The following is a 20,035-nucleotide window of genomic DNA, read 5'->3' as shown; positions in this document are numbered from 1 at the left end:
CACTTGTTCTTATAACTATGTAGTCCTGTATTCATCTTGGGCTGATTAATTGTCTCTCTGTGTTGGATTTCCTGGTGTTTCTATTATGAAGCTTTTCGTAGTACAGATTATTTTTTAATTGTTCCAGTTATAATATCTTGAAAAGATGATATTTCTTTTCCTTTATAGATAAAATGGCCAAATCACATTTAAAAATGTTAGATGCTTTTGTCAAGATGATAGGTGATGCAGGGGTGCCTGAGGGCTCAGTCAGCTAAGTATTTGCCTTTGGCGCAAGTGCTAATTTCAGGTCTTGGGCTCAAGCCCCACATTGGGCTCCCTGCTCCCTGCCTCTCCTCCTGCTCTCTTTCTTTCTCATATAAATAAATAAAATCTTTAAAAAAGAAACATGGTAGGTGTTGCTATGTGTTGATTCCCATTTCCATTCCTCTTTGAAGAGACAGTGTACTTGGGTTTTCTTTTCCTCCTCCCACTGAATATTTGTCTGTTCTCATATATTCTACATGAGAATATTCTCTCTTTCTTAAATATTATGTTACTAGACCGGATTTCATTTACACATTAATTCCGTTGTATATTCTCCCCTTCTTAAATATTATGTTACTAGACCAAATTTCATTTACACATTAATTCAAGATTATTTTCTTCTTGTTCCTCAAGTTGGAACAAGTATAGCAGGAATCTCTAATGAGAGAGATCCAGGTTTGTATTTTTTCACTAACTAGTTTTGTGACCCTTTGACAAGACTTGCGACATTTATTTAAGTAATCTATAAGAAGAAAAGGCTTGAATACGTGATCTTAAGACTTTCCTCCAGAAACTTCCTTGACCAGATGCACCTGTGTAATTTCATAAACAGTGAGGAACTTGAAATTATTTATTGCCTTGAGTATAAGCACCAGTGCTTATTTATGTGTATTAAGATTTTGAACTTGAAATTATTTATTGCCTTGAGTATAAGCACCAGTGCTTATTTATGTGTATTAAGAATAGATTATAAGATACTAAAAGCATATGTTTTGTTTTTACAGGTGTTTGTTTTGTCTTGCTGTTTTAAAATTAAGTCAAAATGCCCATAAGACCAGATCTCCAGGTAGGTAGTCCTAGATCAAAAAGAAGGAAGTATTTTAATTCCTAAAATCACTTTTGTTTGTTTATAGGTGTTAAATGCTGTATTTTTAGGAAAAATGAAGCTTGTTTTTATGAAATAGTCAAGAGTGGAATAATTTAAAATGTTACTCTTTCATTTTTTTAGTAGATTTGTTTTCAAAATCTTATTTATGAGGTATGAAAGATGCTGATTATTTACATATGCCTTTTATATTGAAAAGAATTATGCATGATTCATGTATAATTTATGTCTGGATATTTTTATGTCAGGGTCTAAAACTGTAAATTCTTGGATTTTGGTAAAAAAAAACAATGTATCTATTTAACATGTATGCAATTTACCACCAAGTGTGGTGATCAGATTATAGTATAAATATTCCTTATTAGTAATGTTATACCTTAGTAGTAAGGATGGTAGATTTTGTAAAGGCTATAAATGTATAACACAAATTATATATTTAATTTTTAAATTATATTGATACAGTTGCAAAACAGTGCTTTTATCTGTCTTTATGCATTTTTTAAAAACTATTTAAACCTCATTAAGAAATTGATATTCAGATGTGTTAGGGTTTTATCCATGGTATTAAGTATTAATTACTATAGAGCTTATTTTGTGTCTTTCATTAATAGGTTTCTTTTTTGAGCTGAACATAATGATGAATTTACAATAAAGGATATGAAGTGGAAAATTAGTAGACCATATATATATATGTTTTATGTAGAATCTTGGTATTATGCAAGAAGCTTGATCTCTATCTCTGTTACTCCAAATTTAATAGTGGACAGCTTTAAAAAAATAAGTGAATTGATATAAGCTCTTTTGAGAATTTTCATGTGGCAATAATTGTTAAATTACTGAATTGCATAGGGTGACTAATTTTGGTTTTGATTCAATCTCTGTGCCATTAACTCTATTTCTCTAGCAGTTGGAAAAATGCATTGATGATGCTTTAAGGAAAAATGATTTCAAACCTTTGAAAACACTTTTACAAATTGATATTTGTGAAGAGGTGAAGATTAAATGCAGCAAGCAGTTTTTCCACAAGTTGGACGACCTTGTATGCAGGGTAAATACTCCTTTTTGTTGAATGATTGTTAAAATTATTGGATAGCACTCTTTATAGGAAGAAACACTCCATTGGAAGAAATGAGTAAAAAGGCTTTGGCAAACTTGTTTACAGTTAAAAAATAAGTGCTCATTTTTTAAAAAAAATTTGGAGTCCCAAATAACGTATTAGACTACTATTTTCTAAATACAGTATACAAAAAGTTATGTTTACATTGTGTTGCCACTATTAAATGTTACCTAAACTGAGGAAAAATAGTTTACCTATTTGAAGTTTGAAAAACTTTAAAAATCTATCAGCATATTGTTCATGTAATGGGGACAGTGCTTGGTGCTTTGAAAAATAAAAACAAATACAAAAAAATTATCCAAAATCCTGGACTTGATTTATTATATGTAAGGCATTTTTTATACCAGAGAAAAGGTATAGTACTCCAGTATCTGAGATTTGTTATGGATTTAAAAGATTGAGTAAAAATTTATTTCGATTGGTTAAATACATAGAGCTTTTTGGAATGAAAGGTAACTGATTCATTGTACCATCGTCTCAAGTTTCTTGAACTTATACAAATCTGCATATTTGTGCTGGGTTTCTCATTCACAGGCTGGGTGGCTTTAAGCCTTGCTTCTCTAAACCACACTTCTGTATTTGGCAATATGGAGATGATGGTAGTAGCTGACTTTCAGGATATGTGAGAATTACACAGTGCCAGTTCCACACTATTTTGTATTTACAGATGTTTAAATATATACTTTTTGTTTTAGGAACTCAATAAAAAGGATATCCAAGCAGTTTCAACAATTTGGGTTTCTTTTGGAAGATGTGGCAAAAATATCACCATATTGGGGCGCGCCGGACTTACAACTATGATAAAGCAAGGACTGGTCCAAAAGATAAGTATAGAATGTGAAGTATTTATGTGAAGGGAAATAAGATTCAAAGTGTGTTTTCTAATAAATAAATGTTCAAAAAGTTGAAAAATAAATTTGGGGAGTTTACTTAAAACTTTAGGTAAAATAAGTATTTTTGTAACCTGAGCTACACGTTACAAAGATAAAGCTCAGAAAGACACCCTCTACACCAGGCTCCTTGAGGATCATGTGAATTTAAGGTCGCAAGACTCCCTGAGGCCTTTACTTGCTTTATTTTCTCTTATCTATTTACAGTCTAACTTTGTTTTTCTTTTTATATTGCTTATTATCTATTTCCCATGCTAGAATATAGAATATTGATTTTATTTGTTTTATTCATTTCTGTATACCTAGCACTGAGAATAGTACCTAACATGTAGTATATTCTCAAATATATGAATTAATTAAAGTAGAATAACACCAAAACTTCTCAAATAGTAATAATGCCAAAACAACTTAATTTATGATGATTTATTTTCATTTATTAATGAATGTACCTGAACTAGGAATTTGAAAGGGGAAATCAAGGTCTTCTGCCTAGAATTAAGATTAGTTCAGCCATTCCCACCTATACAATGGTAAAATACAGTAAGTTACCAAAAAATGAAAACAACAAAGATGTTTAAAAACATAAAACTTCTTTTTGTATAATACTGGAATTTTTATTTTTAATGTTTCTTTATTCCTAAGTTTACTATTTATGCAAGGTAAGTACATGCTTAAAATTATTAAAATTGAATTCAAAGTAACTAATGTATACATTTCTTTTTTTACATGGTTGCCTGGTTTGAAAAATCAAAGGAGATTATTCTCAGCAGAGGAAATTCAAAAGATGAGGCAGTTATAAATATGATAGAAGACTTATTTGACCTTTTGATGGTAAAAATCACATTGATTAACCAACCTTACAAGCATGTGTTTATTTAAGATACAGTTTGGGGGCACCTGGGTGGCTCAGTGGGTTAAAGATACAGTTTGTGTTCTATATGTCCAGAGTCCAAAAGTCACCAACAGACTGGTTAGTGACTTGAGTGGATTAGTCTGCTCAGATTATATAAAGCACTTATCCTGACAAACACAATAAATAGTTAATAAGTTAAATAATTACATGGTGAATTCAAATGGGATCTGTTACTTTAATACTGTTTTTAATATCTACTACTGTATCAATATACTATAATGGTTTATAATACAAGATGATAAATTATAAATGTTTCTTTTTTTTCAGGTCATACATGACACCAATGATGAAGGTATAATAAACATTTTCTTTCTTTTAAAATAATAATTTGCTTTTAGGGTTTTAGTATAATTTTGCAGTCCTCAGAGTATTGTCCTAATATTAGGAATCTAACTATTTAATTTAGGGATCAACAACCTTTTTCTGTAAAGGGCCAGATAGTAAACATTTTAAGCTTTGTAGTAGGACCAAGCAAAAGAAATCAATGATACTATATAGGTACTTGTATAACAAGAAAGAAAACAGATTTCCACAGAGATCTTGGTACAATTCAAGATACTACAATAATTGAGTACAGTGTTTTTGTAATATAGGTCAACTAATGAGACTAGCACTCTTTTGAGGCGATGACATTTCACTTAATTAAGGCTCAGAGTTAGTGTTTGCTCTTAACAGAACTTATTGCAAGCGTTCATTTTTTATGCTTATCTGTAATAAGATTTTATGTGAATTGCATTAGAAAATGTCTTTCCATGTAGATGATGCCAAATACTGTTATCAGTTCATGATTTTTAATTGAACATGTTCATCGCTTGGAAAGCATTTATGGAATTGTATTAGATTCTTAGTATTTGCCTTGTAGAATGTCATTGCATCGCGGATGAATCACTTACAACGGAAGGCTGGTGGAAGCCCCTCAGCCGAACGTTTAAATGGATTTTGAAATATGGAAATTTCCTTTGTACTTCATCCGTGTCCAGAAATGATGCTGGACCTGTAATTGGAACTTAGAAAAAAATGTACTCCTGTAAATGTGTGTGGGAATGGAGAACTAGCTCCTTGTTTTAATTTTTGACAACCTGGGAAATAGATAAAACAGTTCGTCATTATTGTGGTTCAGATAACCTTCCTTTCATTGAAATGACTTTAGTGAAGTAGAAGTTTCTCATATAAGAATGATTTTTGCCTTATGACTTTGGGTTGAATTCATTAAGAAATATAAACTCTATAGCCCATGCTAATTACTGAAGCCGGTTAGATACTCGCTAAATTCCTGAGAGGACAATGAAATTCAGTGTGAAACTGCTGGTTCAGTGATGCAGATATTTCCGTTGAGTACCTACTGATGAATAACAGAGCCATACGAAATGGGCAGTGGGGTGGACTTGGTTTGTGGGCCCTAATTTGCCAACTTTTAACCTTAATGGGACAGAATTTTCAGTATGTGGAACACATGACTACTCATTCTCACTTGCAGATGACCGTTGCTTTTTGCCAGGGCAGCAGTCCAGCAAATTATTTTATCTCTGTAGTTTGAAGAATTACCTAGGGTTGGTCACTGAGGGTGGAGAATTGTTTATAAATAAAAGGACAGTTTGCCTTCAAAGCCAAAAATTTTTAAAGGCTCAATTGCTATTTACTTTGATGTAGTTAATGCTACCTTTTCATTTATTGCTTTACAGCTGACATATAATCTAGCCTAAACTTTTAAGTTTTTAGGGAAGAAAACAGTCCTACAGCATCAGTGAATATGAAGTAATCCATGTGCTTTTATAAGTAAATAATTATATCTCTTTACCTAATTAAGTGGTTTTTATTCTTTTTTTACCTTCAGTGTAGTTACCTGGAAACTTGTGTATTTTCTGTTGTATCGCCAGTATTTAAAATTATTTTTTAGATTTGCATTATGAAATAGCATGTGGCAAATTCCTCTGAATATATTTAGTATTGATAAAACCTTGTCTTTTGCGACTAGGCTTAACTTTAGGAAAAAAGCTCAAGATACCTAGATCTTTATATCAAGGAGTGATTATGGCCATTATGGAGCTTTTGATATATGATTAAATTAATGAGGCCAGTTTTCATAAGAACTTCATGATAGAAATTTTACTTTTGAACTATATTTATTTCATCTGAAAAAAGCCCTACTACCTTAAAACTTAAAGGAGAAGCTGAATCTGAAGTTATGCCTTTCCCAGCTCAAGATGAGTCAAATCTGTTGAGAAGTGTTTTTTTCAAAGCCACAGAGCTAGTTAGTAGGACGACTAGGACTGGATTTCATGTTTCCTGTTGCCCAAGACTGTCAGCGGGCCTTTTCTGAACTAGTACATTCTTTCATTAATTCATAGAAGAAAAGATTGCCACTTAAAAGAATTTAAAATACACATTTATTAATGATTTAACATTTTCAGGTAAAAGGCAAGTACTGGAAAGTTTCGTGCCTCGAATCTGTGTCCTGGTTATTGACTCAAGAGTGAATATTTGTATTCAGCAGGAGGTAAAACCATTTGTTAGAGTTTTTTAAAAAACTAAAAATGAGAGAGTGAAGCAAATTTAGTAGCAATTCATCAAAATGAATAATTTTTTCTTGGTACTGAATTAATTATGTAGTATATTTCTGTTGTCTTAAATTCATTGTCTGACATGATGAATAAATATGTTACCCAAATATTTATTGAAAATTCATAGCTATCTGCGTTTATATGCATATAGCTTGTATGAAAATAAATTATAGCATCTAGATATTAGGAGTTCTCAGTATTTAAATGTTAAAAATAATCTATATTAATATGTGTATGTGTGTACATATATATATAACCATAAGAACAAATATTAAGTAATAGTTTTTGTTCCTTTAGTTCTTATAACAGAGTAATAATAAACATATGTCTTATTGTAAAGAGTATAACTGGAATCATGGTATATTTTATTCTTGATATCCTTCGTTTCATGTTTTTTGTATTCACTATTTTATACTTTATATTCTTTTCTCTACCCTTCTCCATTCCCTACTTAAAATGCTTTACTAAAGGGGAAAAAAATAGGCTTCTAAGAATATTTCTCTAAATACTTAATGTTTCACTGAGTATATAAAGTTAATGAATTATCTTTTTTTCTTTTCTAGACTCTAAAAAAAATGAATGCTATGCTTGACAAAATGCCTCAAGATGCCAGGAAAATACTCTCTAACCAAGAAATGTTAATTCTCATGTAATAATTTGTACCATATTGCTTTAATTAGTGGTTCAGGTTAAGAATTTAAAGGATATTTTATAAGGCTGTAAGACAACCATGAGTTGCATTAATAATTAAAACTGATAAACTACTGTATATTTCTAATATAATTCATGGTTATATTTTCTGCAAAAGTCTATGATACTCGCCAATTGTAAATTTTAGTGAAGTTTTTGCCCCCTAAATATGTGGGTTTTTTATTTAATTGGTACTAGTTTGGTATGTAATCTGTTATTTTGATTTACAGGAGTAGTATGGGAGAAAGGATTTTAGATGCTGGAGGTAAGTTTGCTTTTTCAAAATGTTCATATTTGGAAGTATTCCAAATTTATTAGTAAAATATAATATCTCTTTAGTCAAAATAATATTAACATTGTAATGTAGTGAGATTATGTGAGGGAATTATAAACTATGTACAATCAAGCGATTTTTAATTATTAATAGGTGATTAAATAATCTATATCTTGAGGCTAAAATAATAATTAAACATGACAGTAGGAGTCTTCAGATATAAATTGTGCCTAATGGTAGACTTAATGAATAATAATTTAATTTTCTAACATATTTGAATTACTTTTCCTAAGAAATTCCTCAAATGGTGTTTTGTGAAATTATTAATATTTTGGGGATTTAAAGATTTGTTTTTAAAAAATGAGTTTTTTAAAAGAACTCAATCTTTTCTAAGTTCAGTATGAGAAAATTTTGATATAGTGGTTTTCATATCAAACAAACCACTGGTTAAAGTACTTTGGAATGACTGTAACCATCATACAAAAGTAAAAGCTTCTGTGATTTATAGGCTATCCTATAGTTATTTTGCAATTCACAACTCTAATAATGGAATGGCAGAGTCTTTGAATATTTAGGAGTTTCTTTCAAATATCCTTTAAAAAAAAAAGTTTTACTCTTTTCTTCTATTAGTAAACTTGTTATTTGCACCAAACTTCTTATTTGGGCTGTATTCATTTCTGAATCTGTCTAATCCATATAAACAAAATAGCAAAAGATGAGTGAATGACACCAGTATTTTCCTTCTTTCTCTTGCTTGTTCTAATTGCTTGTAACCAATGACTTTTATAAACTTATTTTTCATACTTTCTAATAATACATTAACAATTTTTTTTTAAGATTATGACTTACAAGTAGGTATCGTAGAAGCACTATGTAGAATGACTACAGAAAAACAAAGACAAGACTTGGCATGTCAGTGGTTTTCAATGGATTTTATTGCTAATGCATTTAAAGGAATTAAAGATTCTGAATTTGAAACAGTAAGTAGTATAAAAACAGTAAATTAACAATAGGGGTTTTTATTACTATGCTTTTTTAAAGTCTCTTTTTTAAAAATTAGGATTGCAGAGTATTTCTCAACCTTGTAAATGGCATGCTTGGAGACAAGAGAAGGTAAGCCTAGTATAGTGTTCAACCGTTTACTGATTAAAAAAAAAAAAAAAAACTAGCCCAGGAGCCAGCACACAGTGTTGTTGAACCTTTAAAATGTACTTGGTCATTTGGGATGTAAAATGCACAGGGATATTTAAAACAATTTTTTTTTTGTAATACCATTTATAAGTTATGGCATGGTCGACTGATAAAATCTCCTGCGGGTCTTATTTTACTTTGTACTTTTTAGCGGAAACATATATTTGTATTTAGTAGTTAAAAATTGTTTTATTTAGAATTACATATACCTTATCGTAAATTTAGTGTTTGAGGAATAATGAAAACCTAGTATTAATATTGCCTCCTTCATCCACATACTGGAATAAAAATATATAGCAAACAAATCGTCTTTTTTTAATAATGAACACACTGTAACACTAAGCTATTTCTGAGGTTCTTTCATCTCAGGAATGGGCATGAATGAAAAGTAATTAACACTTTCGATACTAACAGAGCAGTATTTGCATTTTATTCCTTGGCATCGTATTATAGATGCTCAGGACATTTTTATTGAACATTTACTTTACTTACTAAGGAAACAAGGACAGGGTGAAGGTTGAGCACGGGGACTCAGGCTCTTTGGATTTGAATCATAGGTTCCCCTCTTCCTATTCTAATGTGGGCAAATTATTAAACTTACTTGCTTCAGTTTCCTTAGATGTAAAATGAGAATACAGTAATATTTACCTCATATGTTTGTTGTAGGAATTAGATGAGATGATTATGTTAAGTGCTTATCATAAAAAGTGTTTGACCAAGAAAGTGTTTGGTAAATTCAGTCATTTTTATTAGCTGTATTATTCATTTCTACTCTTCTTTTCCTGTGTAAAACCTATGGGAGCCTCCACTATCTTAATAGTTTAAGCCAAATTAGGAATTTCTACTTATACTCTATAGCATAAAGAGTAAATTGGTATTGGGGCGCCTGGGTGGCTCAGTGGGTTAAGCCTCTGCCTTCAGCTCAGGTCATGATCTCAGGGTCCTGGGATCAAGCCCCGCTTCGGGCTCTCTGCTCATTGGGGAGCCTACTTCCCTCTCTCTCTCTGCCTGCCTCTCTGCCTACTTGTGATCTCTGTCTGTCAAATAAAAAATAAAAAATCTTTAAAAAAAAAAAAGAGTAAATTGGTATAGTCACAATAGTTAAAAGGGGAGGCTGAGTAGTATCCTCAAAATAATATACTTTTTCTACAGAAACAAATTTCCATTAAACTCTTATTTTAGTTTAGAAAGAGATATGATTTTATTTAAATCCTTAGAACCACAGCCTGATTACCTTTTGATCCTAGACATGATTTCTATGGCTAGTCAAGATTACAGTGTGAAGGCTTATTAATATTTTTTTAACATGAACTGCTTTTTATTTCAGGGTCTTTACATTTCCTTGTTTATCAGCATTTCTTGATAAATATGAGGTAAGTTTTAAATTTAACATGTTGGGGTACCTGGGTGGCTCAGATGGTTAAGCGATTGCCCTCAGCTCGGGTCATGATCCCAGAGTCCTGGGATCAAGCCCCACTCTGGGCTCCTTGATCAGCGGGAGTCTGCTTCTCCTTCTCCTTCTGTCTCTCTCCCTGCTCATGCTCTCTGTCTGTATCTCTCTGTATCAGAAGAGTTAAAATGAATAAATGAATGAATAAATAAATGAAACATGTTTTAGGTATTAGATGAACTTTGACACATGATCTAGTGAATTATAGGTTACAAGTTGACAAGAATGTTAAAAATAGTCATAACTTGATCACAAGTACAGCTGGGCTAGTATTCTGTGTCTAAGAGCCATTTTATGAAGTGACGTATTGTGGCCAAGGATAACTGAAATATAAAGATTTGCTTCTTTTCCCTTTAAGTCAAGCCCATTATTGATTTAGCATTCAATAATATAGTCAAACTAGTATTTTCAACCTTTATTTGTACTTGGAATATTTGTGATTTCTTGAAGCTTAGCTAATTTCTGTGTAAGGTATTAAAGCAGCATTTCTTTTTATTGTTTCTGATTAAATGTTGTGCTTGGCTGCTCTTTCTATTACCTCATCTTTTGGCTGTCCTCTCTTTATTTTTTTTTAAAGATTTTATTTATTTATTTGACAGATCACAAGTAGGCAGAGAGGCAGGCAGAGAGAAGAGGAAGCAGGCTCCCTGCTGAGCAGAGAGCCTGAAGCAGGGCTTGATATCAGGACCCTGGGGCTTGATCCCAGGACCCTGAAATCATGACCTGAGCCGAAGGCAGAGGCGTTAACCCAGTGAGCCACCCAGGTGCCCTTCCTCTTTTCTTTAAAAAACAAAACAAAACAAACTCAACCAGGAATATAACATAGTCATAATATTCTATTGTCCTTTTAAAAATCATTGTATATAATAATTTTTTATTTTTTTATTAGTTGCAAATACCTTCAGATGAAAAACTTGAGGAATTTTGGATAGATTTTAATCTTGGGAGCCAGACTCTGTCATTCTACATTGCTGGAGATAATGATGTAAGCTTTATTCTATCTATCATTTTATGTTTGTGTGTGTGTGTGTGTGTGTATATATCTATCTATCTATATATATGTTATAAAATGTTTTAATTTAAGAATGTGGATTTTTGTTTATTTGTTTTTCTGGCTTTTTTAATAGATTTCAGTATTAACCCTATAGTTCTGATTAGCATGGTAGCCCATTCCATTAATTAGAAATGAAGATTATTTCTGATGTCTAACTGCAAAAGAAAAATTAATGCTAGACTTTCATACTAGTTTTTTAACATAAGATTTTTCAGAAATAAATTACATGTTAATTACCTAACATTTAACACTCATATGAACATATGAACTGGAATCTAGAAAAGATGCCAGTTACTCAAATGTAGAGACACTCACTTAAAAATAATTTAACAAATACTGGTAAGTGATCTTATCCATTCATAAACTCTTCTATTTGAAAATAGTGAGGTATTGATTCTTATGGTAGTGTTTGGAAATGCTTTAGTTCTTTATGTGCTGTATTGTAGCTATATTTAATTTTAACCTTCCAACCAGATGGTATATTTTCTGACTTCTTTTTAACATGAAGAGAATTCTCGAGCCATTGTTTACAAATATCTACCACTTAATATTTAGTCCAGGGGCATACTTCTAGTCTGGACTATATAGTTGCTTTATAAAAGTCCAACTAAGAGTTGATCTGCATTTACTAATCTAATTGCAGTTGCTAAATTTTAATGAGGCGCTAGTCTTTTTGCTCTGTCTCTTGTAAAATCCTGCGTTTTGTTCCAGGTAAACTATAGATAGACATTAAGCAAATGCCCCTGAGGTTTTCCACATACTCTTATTTCTTTTTATTTTAGAGCATCTTCATAGAATACTTAATTAAAATTGAGTTCCAAATATTAGCACAGCTTTTCAGGGTCACTCACAGTTTTAACTGGTATATTTATTCCAGTAGAGTTTGTAGGAATATTTTTTAACTGGTTTATCTTTAGAAATGAGCTTCAGGTTTGGGAGAGGAGAATGGAATAGGATCGATGTAGTCCCTGCCAGCACTCGGTGTGCTCTAGTGGACGATTCCAACAAGAAAATAGCAATTATAGTATCATATCCGGTAGGTATGGTATAAAAAGCATTTATAAATGTTAAATGCCTGCCATGTGCCAGAACCTAGAAAGGCAGGGAGAGTCCTCCAAAATGCATATTTAGAATTCTCTCTTTCTTGGATTTCTCTGGCAGTAGTATGTTCACCCTGTATTCTCTGACTTTCCTAAAGCCATTCTCCCATGTAGTGGCTGCTTAAAATCCTCCTTCTGTCTCTTTAACATTGTGTATGAGGGTCATCGTGATCTGGTCCTTAGCTATTTCTCTGACCCCTCAGACCATTCTCTATGCTTACTGTGTTCCAGCCATGTTCATTTTTTTTCTTTTTTTAACAAAGATTATGCCCATTTCAGATCTTTCTACTTGTTTGTTCTTCTGCCCAGAAACTTCCAGATCTTTGCATCACAGTTTCTTCCCATTTAGATTTCAGTATAAGTGTTGCTTCTTTATAGAGATACTCTCTGGTAACTCAGTCTAATGTTTAAAGTTGCTTCCCACCCATATGATCCCCTGAATAGATGCAGAAAAAAAATATCTGACAAAATACAACATCCTTTCTTGATTAAAAGTCTCCACAGTGTAGGGATAGAGGGAACATACCTCAGTATCATAAAAGCCATTTACAAAAAGCCCACTGTGAATATCATTCTCCATGGGAAAAACTGGAAAGCTTTCCCCCTAAGGTCAGGAACAGGACAGGGACATCCACTCTCACCACTGTTATTCAACATAGTACTAGAAGTCCTCACCTCAACAGACAAAAAAAGGAAATAAAAGGCATCTGAATTGGCAAAGAAGTCAAACTCTCACTCTTTACAGATGACATGATATTTTATGTGGAAAAGACTCCACCCCAGAATTGCTAGAACTCATACAGGAATTCAGCAAAGTGGCAGAATATAAAATCAATGTACAGATATCAGTTGCATTTTTATATACTGAAACAGAAGAAACAGAAATTAAGGAATCAATCCCATTTACAATTGCACCCCAAACTGTAGGATACTAGGAATAAGCCTAGCCAAAGAGGGGAAGGATCTATACTCTGAAAACTATAGAACACTCATAAAAAAAAAATGAGGAAGACACAAAGAAATGGAAAACACTCCATGCTCATGGATTAGAAGAACAAATATTTTTAAAATGTCTTTGCTACCCGGAGCAGTTCGTACAGTCAATGCAATCCCTATGAAAATACCATCAACACTTTTCACAGAACTGGAACAATTCATCCTAAAATTTGTATGGAACCAGAAAAGACCCTGAATAACCAAAAGAATTTTGAAAAAAGAAAACTAAACCTGGTGGCATCACAGTTTCAGACTTCAAGCTCTATTACAAAGCTGTAATCATCAAGACAGTATGGTACTGGCACAAAAACAGACACATAGATCAGTGGCACAGAATAGAGAGCCCAGAAATGAACCCTCAACTCTATGGCCTAATAATCTTCAACAAAACAGGAAAGAAATATCCAATAGGAAAAAAGTCTCTTCAATAAATGATGTTGGGAAAATTGAAAAGCCACATGCAAAAGAATGAAACTGGATCATTTCCTACACCATACACAAAAATAAACTCAAAATGGATGAAAGATCTCAATGTAGACAGGAATCCATCAAAATCCTAGAGGAGAACATAGGCACATGTGGCACATTTGACCTTGGCCACAGCAACTTCTTGCTAGACACGTCTCCAAAGGCAAGGGAAACAGGAAAAAATGAATTATTAGGACTTCATAAGGATAAAAAGCTTTTGCACAGCAAAGGAGAAGTAGACAGAACCAAAAGAAAACCTACAGAATGGGAGAAGATGTTTGTAAATGTCTTATCTGAAAAAGGGCTAGAATCCAAAATCTATAAAGGACTTATCAAATTTAATACCCAAAGAACAGATAATCCAGATATGAAATGGCGGAAGAAATGAACAGACAGTTCTCCGAAGAAAACTTACAAATGGCCAACAGACACGTGAAAAAAAAATGCTCCACATTATTTGGCGTCAGGGAAATACAAATCAAAACCACAATGAGATACCACCTCACACCAGTCAGAATGGCTAAAATTTAACAAGTCAGGAAACCACAGATGCTGGCAAGGATGCGGAGAAAGGGGAACCCTCTTACACTATGGGTGGGAATGCAAGCTGGTGCAGCCACTCTGGAAAACAGCGTGGAGGGTCCTCAAAAAGGTAAAAATAGAGCTACCCTATGACCCAGCAATTGCACTACTGGGTATACACCCCAGAGTTAGAAAGGTAGTGATTCTCAGGGGCCCCTGCACCCCGATGTTCATAGCAGCAATGTCCACAATAGCCAAACTATGGAAAGAGCCCAGGTGTCCCATCAACAGATGAGTGGATAAAGAAGATGTGGTATGTATATATAGATATATACATCTATATATACACAGTGGAATTGTATTACACACACACACAGTGGAATTGTATTACGTGTATAAATACAATGCCATTGTATATATTCCATTGGGGTGTGTGTGTGTGTGTGTGTGTGTGTGTATAAAATGGCAAGATATATGTAAATGGCAAGATTTCATTTTTTCTGATGGTTGAGCAGTATTCCATTGTGTGTGTGTGTGTGTGTGTGTGTGTATACTACTCAACCATCAGAAAAATGAAATCTTGCCATTTACAATGATTCAGATAGAACTAGAAGATATTATGCTAAGCGAAATAAGTCAATCAGAGGAAGAAAATTATCATATGATCTCCACACATATGTGGAGTTTAAGAAACAAAACAGACGATCATAGGGGAAGAGAGGAAAAAATAAAACAAGATGAAATCAGAGAGGGAGACAAACCATAAGAGACTCTTAATGATAGGAAACACACTGAGGGTGGCTAGAGGGGAGGTGCGTGGAGGGATGGGGTACCTAGGTGATGGGCATTAAGGAGGGCACCTGATGTAACAAGCACTGGGTGTTATGTCAGACTGATGAATCACTGAACTCTACCTCTGCAAGTAATGATACACTGTTAATTGCATTTAAGTTAAAAAATAAAAATAAATAAAAATCATGAACATTTCCATAATATAAAAATTTCTTAGAAGGGGAGGCAGTGAACCAGGAAGCATCACTTTGAAGTTAACAACCATTTTGCATGTGCTTCAACGGAGCAAGTGTTTTTACACATAGAAAATAAGAAGTTGCTCAAAGCTTTGTGGCAGAGAAGAGGGTAGCAACCCTTTCCTCCTGACCCGGAGGCTTTGAGGTATGGGAGAATTAGCACCTTACCTGGAGATGCCGTGACGGTGGTGATGCCCTCAGCATATGGACATGTTTCAGTTAAGGAAAAGAAGTGGAGGGAGTTAGTGAAGAGACTGAGGGTTCAGCGTGAATTTCTATAAAATGCCCTTAAGTAACAAAAGAAGGGAATCTATTTTCCTTACAAGATTAGTGGAAGGTTTTAGGATCTCATCTTTTAGGAATGATAACCTAATTTTTCCTGTAGCTTTTTTTTGTGAATTCAGTATTATTAAGTTATACAAATTCTCAGTGAAATCACATGGAAGGGGGAGGGGCAAATATGGTGATTATTCATGTGCATTCAGTGTTTGAATCTAAGGTCGGTCAATCAGTGAGTGGGAATTGAGGACTACATAGGATTTCATACTCTTTCAAAGGCATAAATGACAGGATTTGGTAACTTTTTAAAAAAGATATCCTCTAATAAATATTAATGGTAGTGATTGCTTTTTTGGTCAAAATCAAGAAATTATAGCATTATACTATGAAATCATACCAGCATTTCCTTTTAAAAGTGAGCAAATAGATTAAATATGATGCTTTATAATGTATTACACAATCAATTGATGTATCAAGAAATGTGTTACTTAGTGATAATAAAAATAACTTTATTGTTTGAATAACTTTTATATTTTTAAATTGGTATTTACAGAAGATTTAAAGCAGAAATAAATTATTTATTTATAGTCAAACTTGTTTTTATTTAAGGATCATCAGTGGGAAGCAGTGACTGTCCCTGAGGATAAAGTACAAATATACAGCATTGAAGGTATTAAACTTGTTTTCTCTAACTCTCCCCTTGACTCCAGTCGTGTGGGGTAGCAACTGCATGCTCTCTGCAGAAAAAAGTAGACTAATGAAAACAAAGTCAGAATTTTCATATATTCACATTCATAAATTTGATGCCAGTATTACCTGAACCTGTATTTCCTCTACCCCCAATTTTTCAACTCCTTCCTGAACTTGTTTTCTGTATCTAGTCTAAAACCCATGACTACTTTCTTGTCAATATGTTCAAGGCTCTTGCCTTTCGTCCTATTAGTTTGATTGGATCCAAACATCTAGTTGCTACACAAATATAACTGGAATTGTATAACACTGCTGGCTAAGTCCTACAACTTGCAGAGTGGTACCACTACATATTCAGGTATCAAGATATATTTTAGTCATTTTGCATTTGCTTGGTGACCATTGATATATATTCCTTTGTGAAGTATCTATTTAAATATTCCATCCTTTTATACTAGGCTGTCTTTTTTTAATTAAGTTTTTGAGTTGTTACATATGCAGGTACCAGTCTTCTGATAGATAGATGTTCTGTGTAATAGTACTTTCTCCCCATCTGCATCTTGCTTAATTATTTTCTTAGGGATATCTTTCATGAGCAGAAGTCTTTAAGTTTCAAGTTCACTTGATCACATTTTCCCATGGTACTTGTTACTTTGTGTGCCTTAAGTCATTTTTGCCTATTACCAAGTCGCAAAGATGTTCTTTTGTTTGTCTATAAAAAACTTTGTGGTTTTAGCTTTTATGTTTGGGATTTTGATCCATCTGAAATTAACATTTGGTTATGGTATGATACAGGAGTTGAGGTTCATTTTTTCATATGGACATGCAGTTATTACAGGACTGTTTGATGAAAGGCTTTCCTTTCCCCACTAGATTTCATTGGTTCCCTATTTGAAAATCAAATGGCCGATAGAAGTGCACATCTTGTTTCTTGAAGCTCTACTCCGCCCCATGGATCTGCTTGCCATTCCTTATGCAGAAGTATCACACTGTTTTAATTTTTGTAGATTTATAGTCAGTCTTGAAATCAGATAGTGTAAGTCTTCCAACGTTGTGGTTTTTTTCAAGGCTATTTTAGAAATTCTAGACCTTCTGTATTTCCATATATCTTTTAGAGTTGACTTATCAATTGCTATAAAAAGCCTGCTAGATTTGTGGTTGCAACTGTAGTTTGATAGAGAGAGAAACAACCTTGTAACAGTAGCTAAGTATTTGAGTCCACAAGCATGGTGTAGCTTTACATTTGTTCAGGTCTTTAATTTCACTTAACAGTGCCTTGTAGTTTTCAGTGTAGAAATCGTATGCATCCTTTGATGAACTTACTTCCACATCTTCAATCTTAATCTTACATGATTATGAATAGAATTGATCTTTAATTTCGTTTTCCAGGTATTTTCTGCTGGTATGTAAAAATACAATTGATTTCTAAATTCTTACCTTGTATCCTACAAACTTGCCAAGTCACTATCTAGTTCTAGTAGCTGTGGTGTGGATTCCTGGGGATATTCTAGGCAGTCGGTCACGGTATCTGCAAGTAGAGATATGGTTTCACTTCTTCTCTTCTGATCCCTATGCCCTTCCTTAAGGAGCTTCCTTCCATTATCCCTCTGCCCACCTCCCCTCCCTCCCTCCACTTTTCCCTCCCTTTATTCTCCCCCGCTCCTTTATTCCTGCCTTTGCCTTACTGCAATAGCTAGAGCTTCTAGTACAGCATTGAATACAAGTGGTAAAAGAGGTCATCTTGGCCTTCTTCATGATCTTTGCTTTGGGAAGAACATGTAGTATTTGAGCCTCAAACATGATGTTAGCTGAAGGTTTTTTGTAGATGACCTTCCATCAGATTCAGGAAGTTGGTGAGTCTTCATGTGTGTAAACACATGTGAAGCTCTTATGCAGTTCAAGGTAATAAATATATCCAGTACCCCTAGGTGTTCTTTATGCTCTTTTTGATCTATACTCAGGAAGATTTAGCCCCAGGAGGTCACTGATGTTTTCTCTACCACGGACAAGTTTACATTTTCTGCAATTCCTTTAAATAGAGTCTTACAGCAAGCATATAGCAGTTTTTTTTTCTGGGTACTTCTTTTCAACAATGCCTATGTATATGCATATTTCTGTTAGTATATGTAATATAAATAAGTTTCCACATATTTAAATTGGGGTTAAAAAAAATACAACATAAAATTTACTACCTTAACTATTTTTAAGTGTATAGTTCAGTAGTGTTAAGTATATTCACATTGTTGTGCAACAGATCTCCAGAACTTTTGTCATCTTGCCAGATTCTAAGTCTATCCCTGTTAAACAATTTCCCTTTAACCCCCATCCTCTCAGCCTCTGGAAGCCACCCTTCTACATTTTTCTTCTGTGAATTTGACTATTTTAAGTGAAATCATACAGTATATATCTTTTCATGACTGGCATTTTTCATTTAGCATAATGTTTTCTCCCATACTTTTTTTTTAAAGATTTTTTTTTTAGGGGCACCTGGGTGGCTCAATGGATTAAGCCACAGCCTTCGACTCTGGTCATGATCTCAGGGTCCTGGGATCGAGTCCCGCATCGGGCTCTCTGCTCAGCGGGGAGCTTGCTTCCTCCTCTCTTTTTCTGCCTGCCTCTCGCCGACTTGTGATCTCTGTCAAATAAATAAATAAAATAAATCTTTAAAAAAAAATTTTTTTTTTTTTAGAGATCACAAGTAGGCAGAGAGGCAGGCAGAGAGAGAGAGGAGGAAGCAGGCTCCCCGCTGAGCAGAGAGCCCCATGCGGGACTCGATCCCAGGACCCTGAGACCATGACCCGAGCCAAAGGCAGCAGCTTAGCCCACTGAGCCACCCAGGTGCCCCAATTTTATTATTAATATCAGTATGCACACTTTCAGTCCTTATAATGACCCTTCCCCCACATTTGACACTGTTGACTACAATTTTATTTTTGAATCTTTTTTCCTAATTTCCCAGCTAAGTTCTATATACTTCTCCTTTATTTCCTATTTTGACAAAATGTATGATAACCTTCCAGGTCCCCCAGAAGGAGGCATTCTTGATTGTTTCTTCTCTCTCAACTAACCATTTTTCATGTTCATTTATTTCTCTTAACATTTTTTGAATTTCTTTTTTCCTCTATATTATCATGCTAATCACTGCTACCACTTCCTAATAAAGTTCTGTCTTTTGCATCATGCAGACATAGTTGCACATAATTGGGCCAAAAAAAAGTTATTTTCGTTGTTTTAATAGCAAAACTTGATTTTTTAGATTTATTTTCCAACATATAACTCCTCCTAATTATATGAGGACACTTTTATAAAAAATTAAGTTCTTTATGTATGGATTAAAAGGGGTTTTTTGGAGCTTCCTGGCTGGTGAATAAGAATAAACCTTCATGCCTGGAGGGCGGGGCACCCTAAGCTTCTCAGGGACAGGTGCTCCTGTGCTCCAGACCCTTCCAGACCTCACACTGTGTATCTCTTCACCCAGCTGTTCATGTGTATCCTTTAGTGTCCTTCGTAGCAGAGTAGTAGTCTGGTGTAACCTGTATGGAACGGACAGTATGTGAATTTTTACATGAAGGGCACACATGGAAGTAAGAAAAAAAAGTAGAATCTGGAACTCAATATTTACAGTGAAAAAGAATTTAATTAGTTGCAGACTGAGGGGATGGGGAAGCAGTAGTGATGAT

General features: G+C 33.7%; 1 protein-coding gene across 6 annotated transcripts in view; it reads left to right on the top strand.

Annotated features, from left to right (window-relative positions):
• Positions 1 to 20,035, top strand: part of SYCP2 (synaptonemal complex protein 2) — a 70,835-nt gene that overhangs the window by 9,229 nt on the left and 41,571 nt on the right. For 5 of the 6 annotated variants that reach the window (XM_045070516.1, XM_045070515.1, XM_013060194.2 and 2 more), the window contains exons 2-14: positions 1,032 to 1,093; positions 2,037 to 2,180; positions 2,945 to 3,073; positions 3,866 to 3,970; positions 4,320 to 4,344; positions 6,464 to 6,549; positions 7,177 to 7,262; positions 7,534 to 7,568; positions 8,415 to 8,557; positions 8,638 to 8,690; positions 10,096 to 10,141; positions 11,108 to 11,203; positions 16,275 to 16,335. In XM_045070516.1, the coding sequence (XP_044926451.1) occupies positions 1,070 to 1,093; positions 2,037 to 2,180; positions 2,945 to 3,073; positions 3,866 to 3,970; positions 4,320 to 4,344; positions 6,464 to 6,549; positions 7,177 to 7,262; positions 7,534 to 7,568; positions 8,415 to 8,557; positions 8,638 to 8,690; positions 10,096 to 10,141; positions 11,108 to 11,203; positions 16,275 to 16,335 (1,033 nt within the window). In that variant the 5' untranslated portion in view covers positions 1,032 to 1,069. Of the gene's footprint in view, positions 1 to 1,031; positions 1,094 to 2,036; positions 2,181 to 2,944; positions 3,074 to 3,865; positions 3,971 to 4,319; positions 4,345 to 6,461; positions 6,550 to 7,176; positions 7,263 to 7,533; positions 7,569 to 8,414; positions 8,558 to 8,637; positions 8,691 to 10,095; positions 10,142 to 11,107; positions 11,204 to 16,274; positions 16,336 to 20,035 lie in introns of those variants that run through there. The other variant, XM_013060195.2, reaches the window with a different exon arrangement.

The sequence above is a fragment of the Mustela putorius genome, unplaced genomic scaffold (genome assembly GCF_011764305.1).
Source record: "Mustela putorius furo isolate JIRA1106 unplaced genomic scaffold, ASM1176430v1.1 tig00003972_pilon_pilon_pilon, whole genome shotgun sequence".
In the NCBI taxonomy this organism is placed as follows: Eukaryota; Metazoa; Chordata; class Mammalia; order Carnivora; family Mustelidae; genus Mustela; species Mustela putorius.
The sequence above is the reverse complement of the archived record's forward strand: the minus strand, read 5'-3'. Positions and strand labels throughout refer to the sequence as shown.